Source organism: Malaya genurostris, chromosome 3 (assembly GCF_030247185.1).
Source record: "Malaya genurostris strain Urasoe2022 chromosome 3, Malgen_1.1, whole genome shotgun sequence".
Lineage (NCBI taxonomy): Eukaryota > Metazoa > Arthropoda > Insecta > Diptera > Culicidae > Malaya > Malaya genurostris.
Window position 1 is genome coordinate 219,524,845 of NC_080572.1, and position 21,978 is coordinate 219,546,822.

Below are 21,978 nucleotides of genomic sequence, written 5' to 3' on the forward strand. Positions count from 1 at the left end.
TTCGAGTTTTTCATCACCACTTTCGGTGCTTCCGAAACTGGAAAAGATGGGGCCAGTAGTGCCGAAGTTAGTTTTTTGCCCAAAAACTAACATACTCTGCAAACTAGAATGATTTATCAGACAGTTTTATGGGATTTTTACCTGTTTTTGACCATGGTTCGTGAAAAAATACCAATGAAATTGGTAATTTTCCATATATCAAGCTTTAGTTCCGGAACCGGAAGTCGGATCCGGATAAAATGTTTCACAAATTTTTAGGAGACCTATAAGACCTTTCATTTGAATCTTGGTTTGCGAAATTCGGTTTGTGTAATTTCAGAGATTTACATATTGCGTATAACTCCGGAACCGGAAGCCGGATTTGAATGAAATTCAATAGCAGTCTATGGGACCATAATACTTTTTATTTGAATCTTACTTTGTGAAAATCGGTTCAGCCATCTCTGAAAAAAGTGAGTGCATATTTTTTTTCCATTTTTTTTATACATATCATTATATAGCTGCGGAACCAGAAGTCGGATCGGGATGAAGTTCAAATCTTAGTTTGTGAAAATCGGTTCAGCCATCTCAGAGAAAAGTGAGTGCATGAAAGAGAGAGACATTCGCTCAGTTCGTCGAGCTGAGTCGAATGGTATATGACATTCGGCCCTCCAGGCCTGGGTAAAAAAGTCGGTTTTCGTTGTGATTGCATAACGTTTCTGTATGAGAAAGACAAAAAAACACAAAAAATCCATTGAAAATTGAGAAAATTGACGATATTTTTATTGGAATCTATAAAACGAGCAATATAATTCAATGCTTGAAGATGATGTTCATGTAAATGTTGGAAATGGCTCCAAGTTTGCCACACTTTTTCAAACATATCGGTTTGTATTTTACGAATAGTGGCACACCAAACAGTGAATTTTTGGTGCATCTAGCAATGCTTCTGGCTGGTCTTCACTCCAGAGACGGCAAAATGAGCTTCGTAGCTGAACACAAATTTTTTATGAAAGAGTGGATCTCTTAATCTCTTAACCGAGCTTGAGTGTTGATAGTAAAATTCAGTAATTTGCAAGCGTTGTTCGTTCGTACGATTAAATTATTAACCAAACTGAACAAGTTTGATAATGACACAAGACACGATTCACGCGTGATCTGTCAAAAACAGTGTTGCCGAAAAGATACCAGCAAAAAAATCACCCTTTATTAATAATCTCCTAACAATATCTTCAAATTCAATGAATCCGGTAATTAGCTTTAAAAATGTTGCTCTTTTTTGACATTATGTGGCTGAAAGTTGTTTGAAATATTCCATACTCACTATCCTGTGATCCCTGATCCAACTAAAATAACTAAATAACAGCTAATGAGACTTTATTGTCTTTTAACTGGATTCAAATTTATAGAAAAGTTTGTGCAGCAATTTCTGGCAAATTGACATAGGATCTTTATGGAAGCTTTTGACCACTACACCGCAGTTTCTCAAACTGGATATCGAAAATAACTTTGAACTTTCTCAATCTTTTTTTGATCATGTTCACCAGTACTTAAGAAAGTCCAGAAAAAATTAGGTTTATATATTTGCCGCATACAAAATTGATACGATACTTTACAACGTTAACTTTCCATTAGACATGTTGGCTTTCGGATAATTTCTGCCTGCAAGCAAACACAGTTCCACTATGAATTAAGTCACTATATTTAAATTAATATCATCATCGGTGTTCAGCTCTGTACAAATCGTTCTTCCGTTCGCTTTTGGTCAAGGTGTCACTCAGAAGTCAGAAGAAACAAACAAACAAACATCTACTAATTGGAAGTACACATGAGTATTGTTGTATAGTGAAGTCACCTGTAGCGGTGTGTGTGTTTTTGTGTGGTGAGTCGCCACTCAGATCGATCATTCACTCAGTCCGGAAAATCATGCATTGAACGTAAAAAAATAATAAAACTAAAAACCTGCCGATTCCATACACCCGGCTTCATCCGTCGAATCTCGGAGACTTTGATCCGATTCGCGAGAAAGAGGGAAGTCAACTTCCGCTCGGTCCGGGTGACCGCAGCCCGGGGATATGGAATCGTCTGACTAACTACTACTGTATCGCGATTGAATAAGAAACAATCACGTTTTCAGAACCGGTGGCAGCGCTAGGGTCATCATCTCTCGTGTTATATACAGATATGCAATTCAAATGGGTGCTTCCTCTCGTCAACGGCATTTGTTTATGGCGATGTTCGCTGATTGGCGGCACTCGGTGGAATGCGGGTACAGTGCGTGGAATTCGGGATGGGGTTTGAGCGGTGGTTTCGGAGACAGACGAAGGAGGATGGAAATAAATAAGTGGAAGTGGCAGTGCCCGGATTGGAAAAGGTATTCCACCGGCAGATAGCATCATCGAGGTCCCTGTGGTAGTACGGTTTAGTGGTAGTACGGAGAAGCATATCCGTGGTAGGCAGCTGGAGCGTAGGCAGATCCGTAGACTGCCGGTGCGTGGGCAGCATACACGGAGGGAGCATGAGCGTAGGCAACCGGAGCGGCAGCATATGAGCTCAGGATTGGAGCTGGGGCAGCATAGCTCTTGAGGACTGGAGCCGAAACGACAGTCTTCAGAACTGGAGCTGGGACAGCATAGGTCTTCAGGACTGGAGCCGAAACGACGGCTGGGGCGGCATGGTGAGCAACGACAGCTGGGGCAGCATGGGCAACCGGAGCGTGAACCTGAGAACAATTTTTATGGTTATAGTGTTAAACCTGGCGTTAGTGGTTGGTTCAACCACTTGGTCACAGTAACCAAACTTACCGATGGTCCAGACTTGGTGACGACGGCGTTGAATCCATTCAAATCATCGGCGGTATAGTCGACGGTACGCACGGAACCATCGGGTTCAACCAGCGAGTACTGTCCCTTGACGACATCCCCATCGCGACTCTCAACTTGAGATTTCACATCTCCAGTCAGACCGTCATGGACTCCGTAGTTGAAGGAGTACTGTGGGTGGGACTGCTCGGGGTAAACAAAGAAACGAAAGAAATAGGAAATCACAGTTAGTAAAATTGAAAGTAATTGCCTTCGTTCCGCTTGCCGGGGTTTGATTTGACCTTGATAATATTTCTGCTGGTGAAGTTTTCATGGTAGTTTGACTGGTGGAATGAAAATCAAAATTCTATTCTAGAACAAATTGTTTGCTCAGAAACAATGTTACAGAACATGCTAAATTTTGATGCTAAAGTACGTACATACATTACTAAATGAAAAATTAGGAATCTGTTTACTTCTGAAAACACACAACTAGGAGAACGTACACGTTAAATTGATGAACGGTCAGCTGAGTTAAAATTTACAAACTCAAATCAGCCGGCGTCAAGTGTAGAGAATCCACAGTGAGGTTTACAAGAGAGGAATATATCATCGGCCTCTGTCAGTTCCACTTTTTATGTGGTGCTAACAATAACGATCCGTGACTGATTATCGCAGCATGCATCGCCACATAAGAATTCAATAAGCAAGTAACGATTTCGATTGTATTCGGGCCACCTAACCTGTATGTATGTATGTATGTATGTATATGTGAAGCCACCATCAGTTCAAGGCATTACCAATGTATGCGGGTAGACTTACAGTAGATCCGAATTTAATTATCAGATAGCTTTCATATTATTACTGTTAAGAAGGCCAAAATGGGTTATTTGGACCCGGCGCCTTCCAGCAATAACATCCAGCCATATAATAAAGATTTTCGCTGTACCAGCTTAAACCCGCCTGATGGTTTGTTTGTTAGAAGGGCGCGTCTTACTCATTTCAGACCTTCAGGGAGAAACACGAAGTTTCTCCCATGTGACTCAGGTTGGCAATCCACTCCATCATCCAGTCATTCACTTGTAAGATACCCTGATGCACTCCCTGCCCCTCACCATTGTAATAAAATAATATAATATTTGTGACGAAGTACAATATAGTAAAATAATAAGACATAATATAATATCATTTAATATAATACAATACAACAAATCGTCATACAATATAACATAATAAAATATAACATAGAGCAATATAATATCACATAATATAACATATATACTACAATATATTATCCTATAGAAGGGTTCCGTCATCATCCATCATCTCCGTTCCGCTATCCACTCATGTTCGAAAACTGACAATTATAGTAAAATCTGCTATCTCTTATCGATATGTTGACTATAGTGTTTGTCCGAAGAAAAGATGCCTACATTCCGTATCTCCTCGAAGTAATGACAGCAACATTATTATATAAGTAAAATCAATTAATATAACTCATTATAATATAATATTATATAATACAATACATATAGTATAACATAATACAATATAATACAATATAATATAATATAACATAATATAATATAACATAGTATAATATAATATAATATAATACAATATACCATACTATAGAAGGGTTTCCGTTATCATCCTTCATCTCCCTCCGCTAGTCAACTCATGCGCTAAAACTGACAATTATAGTGACATAAGCTATCTCTTATCAATATGTTGACTATAGTGGTTGGACGAACAAAGATGCCTACATTCCGTACCTCCGCGATGTTATAACAGCAGCAGTATTATATAATTAAAATCAAATAATATAACTCATTATAATATAATAAAATATAATACTATATTATATACTATAATACAATACATATAGTATAATATAATACAACATAACATAATATAATACAATACATATAGTATAACATAATACAATATAATATAATATAATACAATATACTATACTATAGCAGGGTTTACGTTATCATCCTTCATCTCCCTCCGCTAGACAACTCAAGTGCGAAAACTGACAATTGTGAAATATGCTACCTCTTGCTATTGTCAATTGAACAGAATATGAAAAAATGTTTAAGGAACGATCTCACCAGTATCCTGAATCCTGTATTTAACGTATTTTCAGTAATGTGTCTTGGTCGATCGCTTTACCACCTAAATTACGTGCGGTAGACACTAAATCATGCGGCCAAGATGACGCGCCAGTAGCAAAAACGTTGAACATTCGCGATTTCGATGATAGCCATCACTATAATGATCGTCCGAGTAAAACGCAGCAAATGAATTTGAGCGATCTTACGCGACGAGTGCTCCACACGAATCACTACAAATACATCGTCCGATTGATAAATCATACATGAAAAATAAAACCTTGCGACCGAACGTAGTTTCAGCCATTTGTCGTGGAGAGCACACTAAAATGAAAAATCTGTTCTCTACAGCAACTTCTGCTACTTGTCGCAAGATGGCACATCACTTTTTAAAATGTTCAGGTACTCGTGTTAACTATTTCTATTTTGGTGGTGAAATACACGATAGCGACTTGCGTGTTGCAATAATGAAATGATATCAATATTACGAAATAAAATTTGGGATTCCGCACTTTTGATTTCAGGGCATTTTCAAATTTTCACATCACTGCATCATCAATAAAATGACTTCTTTAGCATATAAAACCATGCGAATCCGGGAGGCGGAAACGGAATACGAAAAGACCGACCGGTACAGCCCGAGCGAAACACAATTAACACTGAGAAAGCAGAAAATATGATCTTATGCGATGAGGGCTCTAAACCTGGTTCCTGTCGTTTTCTGCATGCGAAAACTCCACAGTCAGAACACACTAACACTTGCACTTTCATGAATCCGGGTGGCAGAAACCCAGCACACATAGCAGTCCGGATGGCGCAACCCGAGCGACATTCAACGAAAGAGCACAGAGCGAAAGAAAAACACGACCGTGCGCGATGGATGTTATACACGAACTGTGTCGATTGTATTCGGGCCACCTAACCTGACCATAAATGTAAAGTCATTTTTTTTTTAAATCTGTGATTGAACCAAAAATCTATCTGTGCAAAATCTGTGCATTGCTGATCGGTTGAACGAAATCGTTTTAGCGAGCAAAAAAAAAACAAAAACAAATGGTCTAACTAGCTCCTAACGCTCTGGCGAGAATATATTTTCTCTGAGTTTTACCAAATTGAAGACTTGAAGAGCTCACTGCTAGCCTGTGATCGATTTCAGAAATCTGTGAAAATCTTTGCAGCATACTGAAAATCTGTTAAATACAGATTAATCTATCAACCTGGCATCTCTGACCGTAACCGAAGACACGTAAAATTTTGCCGACACATTTAATCATGCAAAAGTGCGATTGGTAGAAACCATTTTCAATAGATCACAAAAAGTCATTCGAAAGGGAAGCTGACTAAATTGATAATGGAATAATGCAGTATGAAGACGAATTTCAAACTGGATCCTAAGTGCAAATGACCGTTTCTCTTTGCTTACTTTCTCTCTTTCGATTATTATGGTACTGTCGGAATACTTTTCCTTTAACTCTTTACAAAGAATAATAAGTCTAGGGATATCGGATTGTACAGCGATTAATAATCCAGACAATCGACTGAAAATTAATCGATTAGATCGAAACTAATGTTTCATTATCCAATTTTAAAAATCGTGTATCTAATCGAGTGATCGATTAATAATAATAATATTATGTTTGAGCGGTTGGCTTAAATTCCTAATAATCGATTAAAATTCAATCGATTACTTCGAAAATCACATTCTATTATTGTATAATCGAGTAATTCGAATCGACTAAATCCATCACCAATCGATCTACACTAAAGAAAAATAATTTCTGCAATACGTCGTAATAAATTAAAGAGTAAACAAATAAAGAGAAACAGTCATTTGCCCATTAGGAATAATTTCTAGTGTTCATTCCCAAGTAGCAAATGTAACTTATTGAACTTTCAAGATGTTTTACAATTGATTTAGAAATGTTATTTATGTTAGATATGTTTAGAAATATAAATTAAAATTGGTTGTGCAACGTATCACTGTTAAGTTTCACAATACTACCGAAAAAATCACAGTAGAACAACTTTAAGTACATCTAAAACAATTGTGCAGTAAATCACCAACTTGTTAATGTTTCACTAGAAGCTCTACAAAAAATTTCACATCGTCATGTAAAACGGGAGTAACTATAACAATTGGGCAACTTATCAAAAACTTTCCAAACGGCTGTCATAATTGTACCGGGCACAATATACGTCGAAATTGCTATAAATCTCTTGTGGAAGAAAAATTAGTGAAATGATTGATGCTCTCCGCAAGGCGAAAAATGCTAAGCCGAATTGATAACCTTGCTGCAAAAAATATATTTCTCCAGAGTCCGCATTGTTTTGGCTGCCTCATGATCAGTGTGTTCAGTTTTCTTCAGTTTTAGAAAAACAATGATATAAAATTCAAAACTTGCAAAAAAGTTGTGCAAGATTTATCTGTTTGAATTGAGCGCAAAACTTGCAGACATGAGATTATTATCATAAAAGTTGCAGAAATACAGAGTTATATATGCAATGAAAACAAAAATCAATCAGATAATTTGTATTCGGCTTTCATCTCGCGAAAAAAAAATAAGCAGACCTGACATCACTTTCCAAATATTGAACGAAAAGTTAATTTCATCACAGTTACTCGCATAGTTATATATTACCGCTTGTGCAACTTGTTTTTGCAACTACAGCACACGGACTTGCCAAAATAATACCTACAGTGCGTATCACAAAAGTCGGGCCCTCTAAGATAAATGACTATACTGTATTGTTGTTTAATTCAACTAGAAGATTAAAACTAATAAAAAACAAAACGTAGAGAATTTTTTCCGCAATATCAACATGTAAATGTTTCCTGTTATTTAGATAATATATGTCATTATGTTGGGTGAACCATTTTCTATTCAACTCACTGTTACAATCGAAGCCATATAGGAAAATATTCAAGAAAAAATCATTTCGAGATTTTTCAGGTTTAATTACACATTAATTTGATTAAAATCGTCAGACAATTTTAAAGAATGTTTGAATACACGTATTTTAAACACCATTCCGATGATTCTCATTAAAAATAATAGACTGTTATTTTCACAGAAATTTGTGTACAATCAACAAAACACGTTAATTTAAAGGCGCTTGAAAATTTCGGGCGTACGAATACATGTTTCACCATAAAAATGCAGCTCGTTGTCGATTTTTCATTTACAAAGACACAAAAGCTTAATTCTACAATATGTGCATTATCATTTTTCATGTGCAGATTATTTTACATGATCCGTGTTTGTGTTGAGAGCAATTGTATTGAAAATCAAACGTGAAACTTATTTATTAGAAATTATGTTTGTTATGTTTTTGTAAACGTCATTCCATTTCTTGTTTACATTACGTAGCAGATTGCATGAGTTTCACAATTGTTTTTTCGCTGATTTTATTACTACCTTTTTGATAGGATCGACGCATGAGTTTTTGTATCAGTTGCACAATCGTTGTGAATAAATGTTCGTAATAACGGATGAACTTGAAAGTATGTTGCGCAACACAGTAAAATTGCGCTTTTTCCATAACACAACAGTTACTAGAATAGTGATATAAGCTAACTTGATAAATTGCACAATCAGTAGAAATATACAGGACAGCAACTTAACATGTTACTTGGGTTGTTATATGCCTACACGGAACCAGAAAACTACACAATTTTGATTACTTTCCACTAAATTTTGAGGTACAGTTCAATAACCCAATTTTAAGGAATGTGACTTCAAGTAGTTTTCATAAGTTCGTTGCAAACATGTACTGAAAGGTGAGTATTAGTTTCTCAATAGTAAATTATATTTACTCAACCCTGGAATTATATTGACGCACTTTTGGGTTGAACATGTTTACTCGAATTAAGCTCATTGAACGAAACTCTCGCTGTTTAGTGGTTTTGCTCTTTGTATGTTGAGCGCTGTTTAGAAAAAAAAAACAACTCAAAAGTCAGTACAAATAAGGTTGAATAATTGGTACTTTTTTATTTTCTGTGCTTTGGTAAATCTGTAAACAAAGATAGGAGTCAAGTTCTACGATGAAAACAAGAACAAATTTGTTTGGGTAGAAATTATTGTGATTAGATATTTTGTGATCAAACCAAACCACTTTTCTAGAAAGAGCTTTGAATTTAGAGGAATTTCCAAAGTTTTCTTTCCCTTCCCATTTAAATAATGGCGGTTTGAAATATATAAACTAACATGAACTACAAATTGAAACAGTTTGAAGTACAACTTAGAAGATTTTTTACGATTTTCAATGGCGGTTTAAGATTATTAAAATTTATCACCTTGTAATGTTAGAACCAGAAGTCGGATTTGAATATTTTTGAAATCTTTAAAATATGCAAGACTATCTTGATCTGCAAACTAGAGAAATTTATTTGAAGAGTTCACCATTCATCACATGATTACTTATGGAAAAAATACTCTTGAAATGGTCATTTCAAATCTGAATAAAAATCAGGATATTCTTATAATATCTGACGACCTCTCGGTTGTTTCTAAGAGGGTAGAAATCAATATTTGCCGCGCCCACAAGCATTTGCTCAGTTCATCTCTGTTGAAAAATTGATTTTCACAGTGATTGCATAGCCTTTCTATATGAGAAAGGTAAACATGGGTTTTCTATCCCCCCACTTTTATTAGCTTATTAGCTTGATTTACATTAATTCATTCGCCAAATCAATCAAATTGAATTGGACGATTTCAAATGCAAACGATATTTGAGATTTCCTTCCAACGAACAAGTTATTATTCGCGAACAAAGTTCGTATGAATCCGCGATTTCGCATCTAGCCTTTTAGTCAATCACAATGTCTTGTAAGTATGTTTAAAATGTAAAGTGAATGATGTTGCCTTGTCCTAGGTTTTTATCAACATCTTAAGAAGAAAAAAAATTGCAAAATAACTGACAATTATATCTATGAAAAAATCTTTTGCAAAACCGTAACATTCTCCGATCCGAAAGGATAGGAGTTCGATCTCCGCGGTGACTATTTCGTAGTTTTTTTTCCATTTCTGATGATGTATTCGTCAGTCTTTCTTTTTCCAATCTATTTTCTCGATATATACTGAAAAACCTTTAGTATGAACAATTTTGGATGTGATGATGTAACGCCTGATACTGGTTTCAAATTAACAAACTTCAAACTGTTTCAAATTAACAAACCTTCAAACTAACACACTTCAAACAAACTCAATTAACGTTTCATTTGCGATTTCTCTGTGCATTGGCAATTCAAATTGAACTGCTGGTGCAGATTAGCAGGAAATTACAGTATTTACAGATCACGTAAATCCACATATGACACAATTCTTAAGAAAGTAATTAGTTAAATGACTGGATTTTAAAAGAAAGACATAACTAGGTGTCAAACATATCCCATTTTCCAAGCAGGTGTGAAAACTTACACGTTTCAGTACTTCAAAATTAGTCATAATGCCGAAAACATGTGTTAGATCAACTGTAAAAGGGGTCATTTTTGAGGCTCGAAGTTTTCGTCTTCGAAAGACGTAAATTTACACATTTTTTTGTCCAAATGTGTAGCCTAAATTGAATTGCTACGTAGTTTAACTCTACTCGATCAACTTACTTCGGCAATTATGTCGAAGGACAGTGTGTAATCTGATATTATTATTATTATTAGATGCAATTAGAATACTCAATTAATTCTTCGAAGTATGTGTGTAAAATAGGCGGCTTGATTATCGAAATCTGAACGGTATATGGAAGATGCGCATTGTTTTGTCTGAGTGGAATTTTTCAAATCTATAGGAGATAATATTTTTAACTAATGTACAGGTTAGTGTAAGGCATGAGGTTTTCGGTAAAGTCGGCTTTCGGTATATGAACCCGAAACCCGACCGGTATCTAGAATATAAAATTTTTACAATTGTGTCTTTAAGTAAAAATGGGTATTTTTTTTATTATTCGGTTTCTGATCGGATCCGGGGACGGGTTTTTATTTTCATTTGCAAATACAACAGATTGAGTTTCGGATATTTGAACCCAAAACATAACTCGGGAATAGACCCGACTCAAGCTCAGGAAAAATATGGATTCGGGTTAGGACTTAGGCATTTTCATGTACGACCACTCTTGCTCTCGGCAATAAGGGTCGGAATTGTTAGTGTTTGGAACGTTTTATTGACACGCTGACTTATGAGTTCAGAGTTTCAACACGATTCAGTCGTTCTAGATTACATGTTGCAAGAACCGAATGAGAAACAGAATGAAGGGCGAACACAAAACTATTCCAACATTAGCAGCTGACTGACTGACTTTTTTTTCATTTCACAGACATCAGACTCAGCTCTTCTGTGAAGTCTCTTATTTACATTCTACGAAATATTCGGAGCTGCAAATATGTATATCAAAAGAGAAAATAACGCAAATATGTAAGTCAACAATCTCACGAGTGCTAAAAAGACCGTGGACTGGTTAACTCTGGTGGGAAGCATCTTAAAAACCGGTAGCACTATATGAAAAGAAGTTAGAAGACGTCATATTGTATCACACGATGTTGCTAGAAAGGACGACGCCTAGAAGGCCAATGCTTAAAACTACCCAGGTCGCAGAGAACAACTACAGTAAATTGTTGTCAAGGCCCGTACTAGGAAGCTGATGTAGACCAGGTACAGGTTTTGTGTGATTGATGACGAAACAGACGTCAAAGTTAATTCCCAACAAAGAGCAGGAATTTAACACCGTAAAAGTTGAGTAAAAAGGGTTGAAAATTTAAAAAAAAACAAATTTCTACTTTTAACTACAAAATACCCCATTCGGTAGGATATGTTTCTTTTTTGGTATAAGACTTTTTATTGATTCAGGCAAAACTGCTTTCGTTGAATTTAGCTTCGTGCCACTATTCGAAAAGTGTGCTGAAATTGAATAAGACTTATTTTATACATTTTCCCCCAGGAGGTATGAATCCCCCAAACGTTCTAAAATTATCTCCTTTCAAACCCTACTGGGACATGGTGAAGCATTAACTCGGAAAGATCAAAGATAAAGAAAAAAGGCGGGTGGGTAATGTCAGAGACATAACTGGATGTCGTGAATACGAAAACAACTGACATGCTCCTTAACACTTCCGAATAACAATTAGTTGATCAATTGTATGAATTATGCAAGCATTCCCCTTTTCCACATTTTTCGCAAAAACAAAGAAGGCTTCACATTATCTAGATAACTGTGAATTTCACACAGCGAAAAGTGCAAAAATCAAATCAAACAGTTCTAGATTTGCACTAAACTGAGGATATTTCCCTTCGATTTGCGAGCAAGAAATCCTAGTAGTTCTTTAGAAAACTTTTAGAGCCATTAGAACGGCTGATTTTGTGTAATGCTCTCCAGCGTTGCCTTTCCACCAATGCAAATGACTGGCAGCTGTGACGCAATCGCTCTTGTCGGAGGCGAAACTAGCTTTGCAAACGACACAAAATACATCTGCTCGCAGTGGCGACAGATTCCAAACTGATCCAATTTTTGTTGAGAGGCTTGTTTTTACCTGATTTCGTTTGTAGCTTTTTCACTAATGGGCGATCCTAACGGCTATAAAAATAGCCGCCTACAGAATTTTAATGTCGATTATTTCATTTCGGATTTGCATAATTTATTGAAAGAAACTATCTGGATGCTGTACGGGATTTATTCCTGCCTTTCAGAAGGACCAAATTGTGGAACACACTACGATATTAAACACTGTTCGGAACATTTTCTCGAACGATTTGTTGTACAGCAGCAGATATTTTGTTCTCTTCCTCAGAACGCGTTCTGATTGGCTGGTGTTAACATGGGTCAAATGAGACAGGTTTTTCAATAGTGTACTATTGAAATACTTCAATGCAATTCTATTGGTAGTTAGATTATATAAATCCTTTCACAGATCACTGAGCTATGAGCTTTAAAAATACGAGAAAGGCAAACGCGCCTTATGAATTATCCTCTTTGATACTCGTTTATACTAAACATTTCAGAAAAGTTTAATTTTGAATTATTTGAACTGAATATTTTATCATAAAATTGTGATCATATTTCCGATGGCATGTAGCAAAAATTATGTTGATTTGTTAAATACAACAAGAGATATTCACGATCAAAAACTTATCACTCTCTCAGAGGGTAAATTTTGAAAAGGCACCCAATATTAAAGTAAGTCGTATTCACCACAAAAATGTAAATAAAATGCTTGGATAAAAGAAGGTTAATTTATGACTGTACAAGCGTGAAGTGAATTAGTCGTGACCTTTTGCAATCAGACCTCAATAGTAGAACCAGTGTATGTAAACTGAGCTCAACAAAGGATTTTTTTTTATAGCTTACTGATTTGACATTTAAATGACACATATACCAAATTATGAAATGAATTTTTTTTTAATTTTGTAAATAATTTCTTGGCATTCGACATTTGAATATGAGTTTGGGCATATGGTCGCCACGGCTTTTTTTTCACAAAGGTAATTCATAAGGTCCAATTTCAGATCACTTTTTCAAGCATTTGAGCAAGACAGCATGATCAGATCCGTTCATGCGTCTTGACGCTTCGCATGACGCGTGCACTCTGACAGCAACCTTAAGCGAGTTGCAAAATAATAAATCCGAACAACAATTCAGCATCTATCATTTCTTTTTGTTTCTTACATAGTAAGAATGAAATACAATTCTTAATTCATGAAGACGTAATTCGACAAAAGATAGAATTTAACAATAATGACTTGAATCAGTGTTAAACATATCCAGAAAATGATATCAGAAATGAAAAAATCAGTAAAAAAATTCTCTGGCGCCAGATGTCCTAAAAATTTGTCTAGATCTGAATTTTTGAAAAATATCTGCTTCGGGAATATTCGAAAAACGCAGATAACACATAACACCAGATCTCGACGTTTCGTACATTTCTAAGACAAAACAAGAAAACGGCATAACTTTGAAAATCAGTAAAAATATCATACACAGATAAAAATATTTGAGAATTTACATTTATTTTCATGCACATATTTGGAGCAGACAATTAAACATGAATTAACTTTACAATTTTGTACGTTTCAATATAATTTAACTGCAAAACTAAGCGTTAATTGAAAGATGAAGTTATATTCATTGAAAATTCAATGCAACTCAGCACAGTTTTGCATCGATGATGGTTTTCAATACAACATCCTATTCAACACATGTCTTATTTTCATTATTATTTCTTTCTGTTTAACTTTGGAAATTCTCACTAAAAAGTCGCATAAAAGGAGACTTGAATGCATACATTCTTTTTGACTCTCGTAATGTCCGAGATCTACACGATTTTTCATTAGTGTGCGGGCATAATTGTTGTGAGTTTGGCAAATCAGTAGCATCTTCGAAGTCTGATCCGATTAAGCTATTGTGAACTTCAATTAGAAGTGGGTAATTCATTCGTGAACGGTTCAAAAAAACTTTAAGATGAATCAAAGAACGATAGTTTTCCATTATGTTCAAAAGAAATAAAAGTGGTTGAATTTTATTAGAGAGTATATAAATTAACAGTATATTTCGATACGATTTGTTTTATTTAGCAAGAAAAAAGTTTGCATTGACTTTGTTTCTCTGCTTCAGATGTGGTTCGTCATCGAAGCAGGCAATTTCGCTAGAAACATAATTTAGCTTCTGAAATTGTTGTCGAATTTCGTTTCTAGTGGCTGATACGGGTGGGAGCTATTCCACGACGTCAATGGTTAATTAGTTACTGTCAGCATCGCCCCCGGGGGGTAACGAAAATCATTTCTAAATGCCAAGCTGTCAGTAAAAAACGACAGGCACCAAACTTTTTTTCTGGATTTTATTCTATTTTGGCTACTTCGCTAGTTCTGAAATGAGAGTTTTGGCTATAAAAAATCTACATGCGGTAATAATTTGTAGCCGATGTTACTTTCTGCATGCTGATACTACGCAGTGGATTTGTCCCAAAAAAAAACTGACAAAAATCGATAGGATATAAAAATCGGAAAAAATGAGTACATCGATAAAGTCGTAAGGTTCCTTACTTTGCTCCCGTTGAAGTCATCACCATTCAATAAATCCATCGTTCTCCACTTGTTTTAGCATACCGAACCATCCTCAGCCGCCGGCTCGATGCGACGTGGGAAAAATGCAAATAGAGATGTCTCCCCGAGAAGCGCGCTGTCGCTGTCGCCGATTCTCGTCAGGTAGGCAGGCACAATCGCTCATTAGATGGAGCGTAGGAAAAACCCGTCAAAGACGACCGTACATTAGAACATTAGGAGCTGAATCGAGCGATACACGAGCTGGCGTCGCTAATTAGAACCAAATAAGAGGCGAGTTTGCGATGTGCCCGTACTTTGAAATTGGAATTTCTCAATGTGAAGATTAATCTAATAGGAGAAGGCTACTGTCGGCGGCCGAAGGGGAAATTGTACATAATGGCAAGTTGATCGCGCCGATCTGCCAACTAGGTGCTACCGTTTCGCCTGCGTCTGTGTATGCGAGTGTGAAATGCGATCAAGGGCATTGAATCGCGTCAACTACGTCTTGATCAATGGTGCGACAGCACTGACCTCGAGTGAGCTGCGGGTCGCCGATTTCGATCACTAGGAAGCACTCGGTTGATATGCGGTTATTAATAATATGTATTAAGTTATGCCTGTCTGTTTTCAAATTAGCGGTGGGCGTGGATCAATTTCTGTTGGGTTCGGTATACAAGGTCATTGGAGCGGAATTGAATCAGTCTGCAGCATCATCAAAATAAATTTGCTATGTTTTTATGAAATCGGTTAAAGGCTATTTTCGGCTGGATTTTTCAGATCGAATTTTATCACGATTCCAATTGATTCCAAAATTTCTTCGGATCAGTTTGACTTATATTTTAAAGACTAGATATATCTGGGAAAGCATCACGAAAACTTTGCAATAAAGTTTGATTTACCTTTAGTACTACTAACGATCAAATCAGATTGGAATTTTTAAAGCATATTGTTTAAAAAGTTACCGTTTTCAGTTGAAAATTTTGCTACCATTTAGTAAAATGATTAGAAGTGATGACAAAGCCGAAAGAAGGTAATTAACTTTGAACGCTCATGTTGTTCGATTTAAAAAAAACCAAAATTAACCAACTAACCAAAACGCAAGCACGAAAATTGTATAGAGAGATTTGCGGGATAAATACTGATGAACGAGGAAATGTATGCCAAAATTAACCTTGAGAAGCTTCCCGGATAAAATTTTATGTGATGACGTCTTGTGGATGTACCTTTTCCCTGAGAAGTTTCGAGTTTAGAGACTCATTGGTAACGAAAATTTGATTTTTTTTATCCAAAGGTATAAATCGCTTGCTAAAATGCATGTCGATCAGGTATTTTAGCAAGCGATTTGTACCAGCGGACAAAAGAAAAATCAAATTTTCGTTACAAATGAGTCTCTAAACTCGAAACTTCACAGGGAAAAGTGCCAAAGAAATGCATCATATTTTTCATCAAAGTTCACCTACAGCCTACAATGAAAAGGCACTTCAGTGGTACTGTGACAATATTTAATCGAAAAGTACATCATTTGGCATACATGCATACATAATGTATAAGTTGTTAAAAAAACCTGAATATGTTTATAATTGCCCATTCGATAGATGTCCATCAATAATTTCTGGTTTTCGAATATACAGACAAGTTTTGCGCTTCCTTCAATTTTTTTTCTTATTTGGTGTAATTCACCGAAGCCGCCGTAATTTGTGTATAAATTTACGTCAATTTTAACAAAAATCAGTACGACAACGTGCAACATCGGTGAAAAAGAAAACTAATGTGATGGCATGAAATTCAATTAAATTTAAAAAATGAAAACTATAATAACACCTGCGGCGACTTGAACCGAGAATCATTGGATCACAAAGCACGTCTGTACATCGACTGAACCACGGAAACACACATGTGGTTGATTGGTAAATGGTACATATAATTACATGCAATCGCACTTGCTTGTCGAATGAATGAAATTACAGTCAAAACCAGTAAATTCGACTCAGCTCCACGAACTAAGCAAATGTTTGTGTTTGTGGGACAAATAATTTCACTCGATTTTCTCAGAAATGGTTGAACCGATTTTCAACAAACACGGATTCAAATGAAAGATCTCATGGTCCCATAGATTGCTATTGAATATTATCCCGATCCGACGTCCGGTTCCGAAATTACAGGATGATATGCACCAAAAAGAAGAAAATAAATGTCACTCACTTTTATCAAAGATGGCGTGACCGATTTTCACAAACTTAGATTCAAACGAAAGATCTTAAAGTCCCACAGATCGCTATTGAATTTAATCTTTATCCAACTTCCGGCTCCGCAATTACAAGACAATATATGCAAATCTGTGAAAAAATGCGCATTCAATTTTCTCGGAAATTTCTCAACCGATTTCTACAAACTAAGATGCAACTGAAAGGTCTTGAGATTCTTCAAATAGTCCTCGAAAAGTTTATCCAGATCCGACTTCCGGTTCCGGTACTACAGTGAGTAAAATACTTCAATTTCATGAGGATTTTTTCACTAGCGATGGCGAAACGAGGTGCACATTTTTATAAAACTAACTGGTACATTCATCCAGTTGACAGACCTTGTTAGTTGGTGGATATATAAATCTACTTTAGGACTATTAGTGCCCGATTTCCGCTTCCGAACGCATCGGGAATAGTAAAGAAAAGGTCCAAAATGGAACTCACATCGATTTCTTAGCAACGGTTAAACCGATTTTCACAAATCATGATTCAAATAAAAGCTCTCATTGTCTTAAAAGATACTGTGCATTTTCATCCAGATCCAACTTCCGGTTCCGAAATGATAGAACAATGAATGTAAAAACTTTCAAACTGTCATACAAAATGATGCAAAATCGGTACGCATCGGTACGTGCTGGTACGGAAGAAGAAAAAGAAAACGCACTAGCCTAGCACACAGCGTGCTGTGTTCAATTTTGTATAGCGTGCCGGGTTGCCACATTTAAATCTTTATTAACTTGACATAACTGTTTACAAATTGATAAGGTGATGGTAGTTTATACCGAAAACAGTTTTTGATTTCATTCAAGTTTAAAAAAAAAGAAACTTGACGGAATATTCTAGTGATGTTTTTGAGAATACATGATTACACCACTAATTGGATTAAAAAAGGTTTTATTTTGTAAAACATAGCTTGTATGTTTATGCCCTTCAATGTATTTTTTTATGTTCCTCAATGATTTTGTATGCGAAAAAACAATAATTTTTCGACAAAAAAATAGTTGAGTGATTAGTTTCAAGCATTTTGGAATGTTTTGCAATTTAGCGCCAATATACCGCATTGTGCAGAAAATCATGATCAATCAGAAACTGCTGCTCCGAAAAAACGGCATCGTTGTTTTTCTATATTTCTCTCATTAAAATCTTGTGTTTTTTCATTACGTAGTCAAAGATGAACTTTTCACATGAATATTTCTTCAAATTGCTTCAATTTTCAAAATAGTTCGGAATTCCCCACGATTTTTCAAAATTACAAAATGACAAATTTTCCACCATCATAACTTTAAAAAAAATTCGAATTTTTAAATTCGATAAATTCTAATAAATTGCATTTTGCGTCTATTTTAATCTTGATTTCTACAATTTTAAAAAATTACGTATTTCTAGTAAGTTATCAGTCAGAATCAAAGTGTGGCTCGAAATGCCCCACTTCCCCCTACATTTAAAAATGAACTTGTACTGGGCAGGGCTATCAGTGTCCAGGTTGAGCGGCTGCTCGCTGCTCTATCTTGAGCATAAATTTGGCTTGAACCTAAATCTTTGTATGGTAGTGGCAATGTTTAAGGTATGGGACAAATGGGACAATATGGATAAAGTGTGCACTGTAAAAAAAAAGCTGTTGTATTTTTCATTTTATTTCGAAAATAAAAAAATATAATATTGTCGATTGTATTCACTTTATTGTAGCATATAATAAAAGGTATTAAATGCACTGCAGGTCAAGATGGAGAAATGAAGAGCACAAATACTATTTTTCCTATTTTTAGAATTTAACTCAAAATTGGGTGTTTGCTGCTAACGAGTTAGTGATACTGGCGCGAACTGTGAACTGTTTCGAATTGACTACTTGGAGAAAGATTCCTAGCATGTGCTGGAAAGCAAATTGCCATACACTTTCCAGATCAATTACTGGAATTGAGATCAACAAAAAAAAAAGAATATATGAATCGTCAACCAATGCTACATATGTTTGCAGCATGGATGGGTAAATGTACGAAACATACGTTTCACATCATTATTATTATTAATATCAAATATTTTACCCCGGTTATAGCCTTTTGGTCGTACGCCGGAAAATTTCAAATCAAGTTTAAAATAATCCATACTTGCAACTCCTCTGGCTATCAGATATTTGGGGCAAAATCAATTGTATGACAGCAAACCATTTTTAGAATTTAACAGTCCATTTTCGTCCTAAATTTACCAATTGCAGTGAAATTGTATGATCGTAAATCAAATAATAAATGTTCTGTGTTGAAAGCTGATACACTGATGAAGACTGCTAAGAGCAATTCTGAATACATATCTGAGTCTGTGCTATGACGAGTTATAGTACAAATCAAAGTGCACCGACGTGATACCCGAACAATGAATCTGTAAAATTCTGTAATCTGTAATAAGGGTGTATGTAACATAAGGCATTCATCTTGTATAACAGAATCTTTTGTGCGATTGAAAAATTACATGACTAGAAATTCAATGAAATAATAAACAAAAACGATTAGAAATCGCTGGGATTTGAACCGAGAATTAGAAGATCACCAAGAGCGTCCGTAAATCTATCGAACCACAAAAGCACATATCTGCTTGCCAGATAAATGGAACATACAAATTCATACAGTCACATAAGCTATCCGTGTGAAAGCGACTAATGAATATTACGTGCTAAGCATGTAAATCTCCATTAGTCTTGTAGGAAAATGCAGTTGATCGACAGAAAATGCATTTTTTTTTATTTTGAAGAACCTGCATTGAAAATTCATTGAAAATAAACTTATTATTCATTTGTGAACAAATTTTCGGAAATTTATGTAACATTTAATAGAAAATTATGGGCAATACAGATCTTCTCTACACAGATAAAAATATGCACGTATTTGGAGCAGGCAATTGAATGGAAATTTACATTACAAAACAAAGCGGTTTGTAAATATACAGTCTTGTTCAATGAAAAACTAAATGAATTTTTATGTAATTTTACATCAATCATGGTTTTAAATCAGATTTTCGTTTCAACTGATGTCTATTTTATAGTACTATCGGTTTACATGTCGTGTAAGCTTTATCTTTTCTTTCTGTGTATTCGAGTCAGATCAGAAATTCCGTTAAATTTAATTTTTAGATATTTTTACTGTGTAGAGTTAGATGACAATTAAAAAGTAATAGTGTAATTCATGTTCTTTGTTTAGTTTACAGGTTGTTATCATTTGAAAACAAGAAACAGGAACAGTCTGCATATAGGTATAAATTATTCGAAACACATTCATTAGAAAAGCTTTAGAGAGCCTCTGCTACACCCTTAGAAAAAATGGAATTTACGTTTGAGGTACATTCAAGCATGCCGTAATTTATTCGGTGATGACACAATATTACATGTAAATATAAATTTTGCGTCTCTATCGATGTAAGTTTCAGCTAAGTTAACTTTGAGGTTAATGATATGACGTATCTTTACATACGTTGAATTATGAATGTAAGTGAATCACGACGCTTCTTTTATGTGCATCTACAAAAATATAAACTTTTCTAAGTGTGTATGATAATTTTTCAAGAGTATTTATCCTAGTAAGATGTAATAAGCCTCAATCTCTAACATTAAGATCTTGTATGTTCTCAATTGAAAATAAAGCTTGACGAAATTGAGATGGAAAAAAGTTAACGTCAAAAAAATTTGTCTTCCCCGGTGAAAGACCATAGAAGTTAAAACCGAGGTTAAATAAAAAAAATAATAATTGAGTAACTAACATTTATCATTAGAATTGTAGACTACATCTTAAACTACATTTTTATGATGAAAATGTTGAAAATATAAAATGAAAAGTTCTTCAAAAGATTTTATACGTTTGATTTCAAGAATGATGCACTGGCAAAAGAATTTGGGGCACCCTATTGCATATCTTTGCCATCCCAACACTATCAAGGTCAGACACTTCACATTTAGTTTCGCAACAGTACTCACGTAGTAATCTCCCTTGTATTCAGCGGCGTACGGGACAACTCCGGCAGCGGCAACTCCGAGAACGGCCAGGCACACAACGGACTACGTCGGAGAAAATTTTTGGAAATAGAACAAAAAAAATAACACACATTAGTCCAACTCTAAGCATAACTAACTACCGAAACGAGCATCGGAAACGGTTCGGATTCTCAGTATCACTTCAACTGAACAACTCTTTTCCTCTATTCCTCGAACGGATCACATCCTTCCCACCCTCCGAAGCTATCAGCTTGGAAACTGTTCACTTGAAGCATCCGATCGTTCCCGGCTGGCCGTTTTGGCACCACTTGTCTTGTCACCACATTCCTTCCCGAGGACACTCACTTTAATGAAGGCCATTTTTGTTTAGGATGGTGGATGCTAGAATCGGTTCTAACGTTTTGCTACAAATTCTAAACTGTGAATGATATCCGTTCGATTGTGGCCGGGCGTTTTTATACTAAACTCCACCCTGGACAGTAAGACTACTCTGTGTGCGTCGCCGCCGTCGTCGTTGTCGTCGTTGTCGGCGTCATCGTAGTCGTTGGCGCGATTACCGTGTGGACGTACGTACGTAAAGCACAATTTCCTTCAAAACCATGTGGAGCTCCACACCCCCGCCACACAAACAAAACAAGACAACGAACTACACTCGCGCACCCGATTGGGCTTAAACCGTTCCCATCCCCGCACCCCACCCATTCGATCATGGGGAACGGTGAGGCGGTAGTTCAGTGCGTCACTAGTGCGACGATCGAGAAGTTTTACTCTCGTTTCATAGATCATTGCTCGGTAGAAACGGTACGACAACAACAACAACAACCAAAATAACAGAAACGA

At 35.8% G+C, this 21,978-nt stretch overlaps 1 protein-coding gene across 1 annotated transcript; it reads right to left on the reverse strand.

Moving 5' to 3' along the window:
- Positions 1-1,663: 1,663 nt before the first annotated feature.
- LOC131433940 (larval cuticle protein A2B-like) lies at positions 1,664-21,605 on the reverse strand. The gene is made up of 4 exons (XM_058600560.1): positions 21,484-21,605; positions 21,121-21,201; positions 2,784-2,984; positions 1,664-2,701 (listed from the first exon to the last, which is right to left on the reverse strand). The coding sequence occupies exons 1-4, from the start codon at positions 21,496-21,498 to the stop codon at positions 2,402-2,404; spliced, it is 597 nt and encodes a 198-aa protein (XP_058456543.1). The 5' UTR covers positions 21,499-21,605; the 3' UTR covers positions 1,664-2,401.
- Positions 21,606-21,978: the final 373 nt, after the last annotated feature.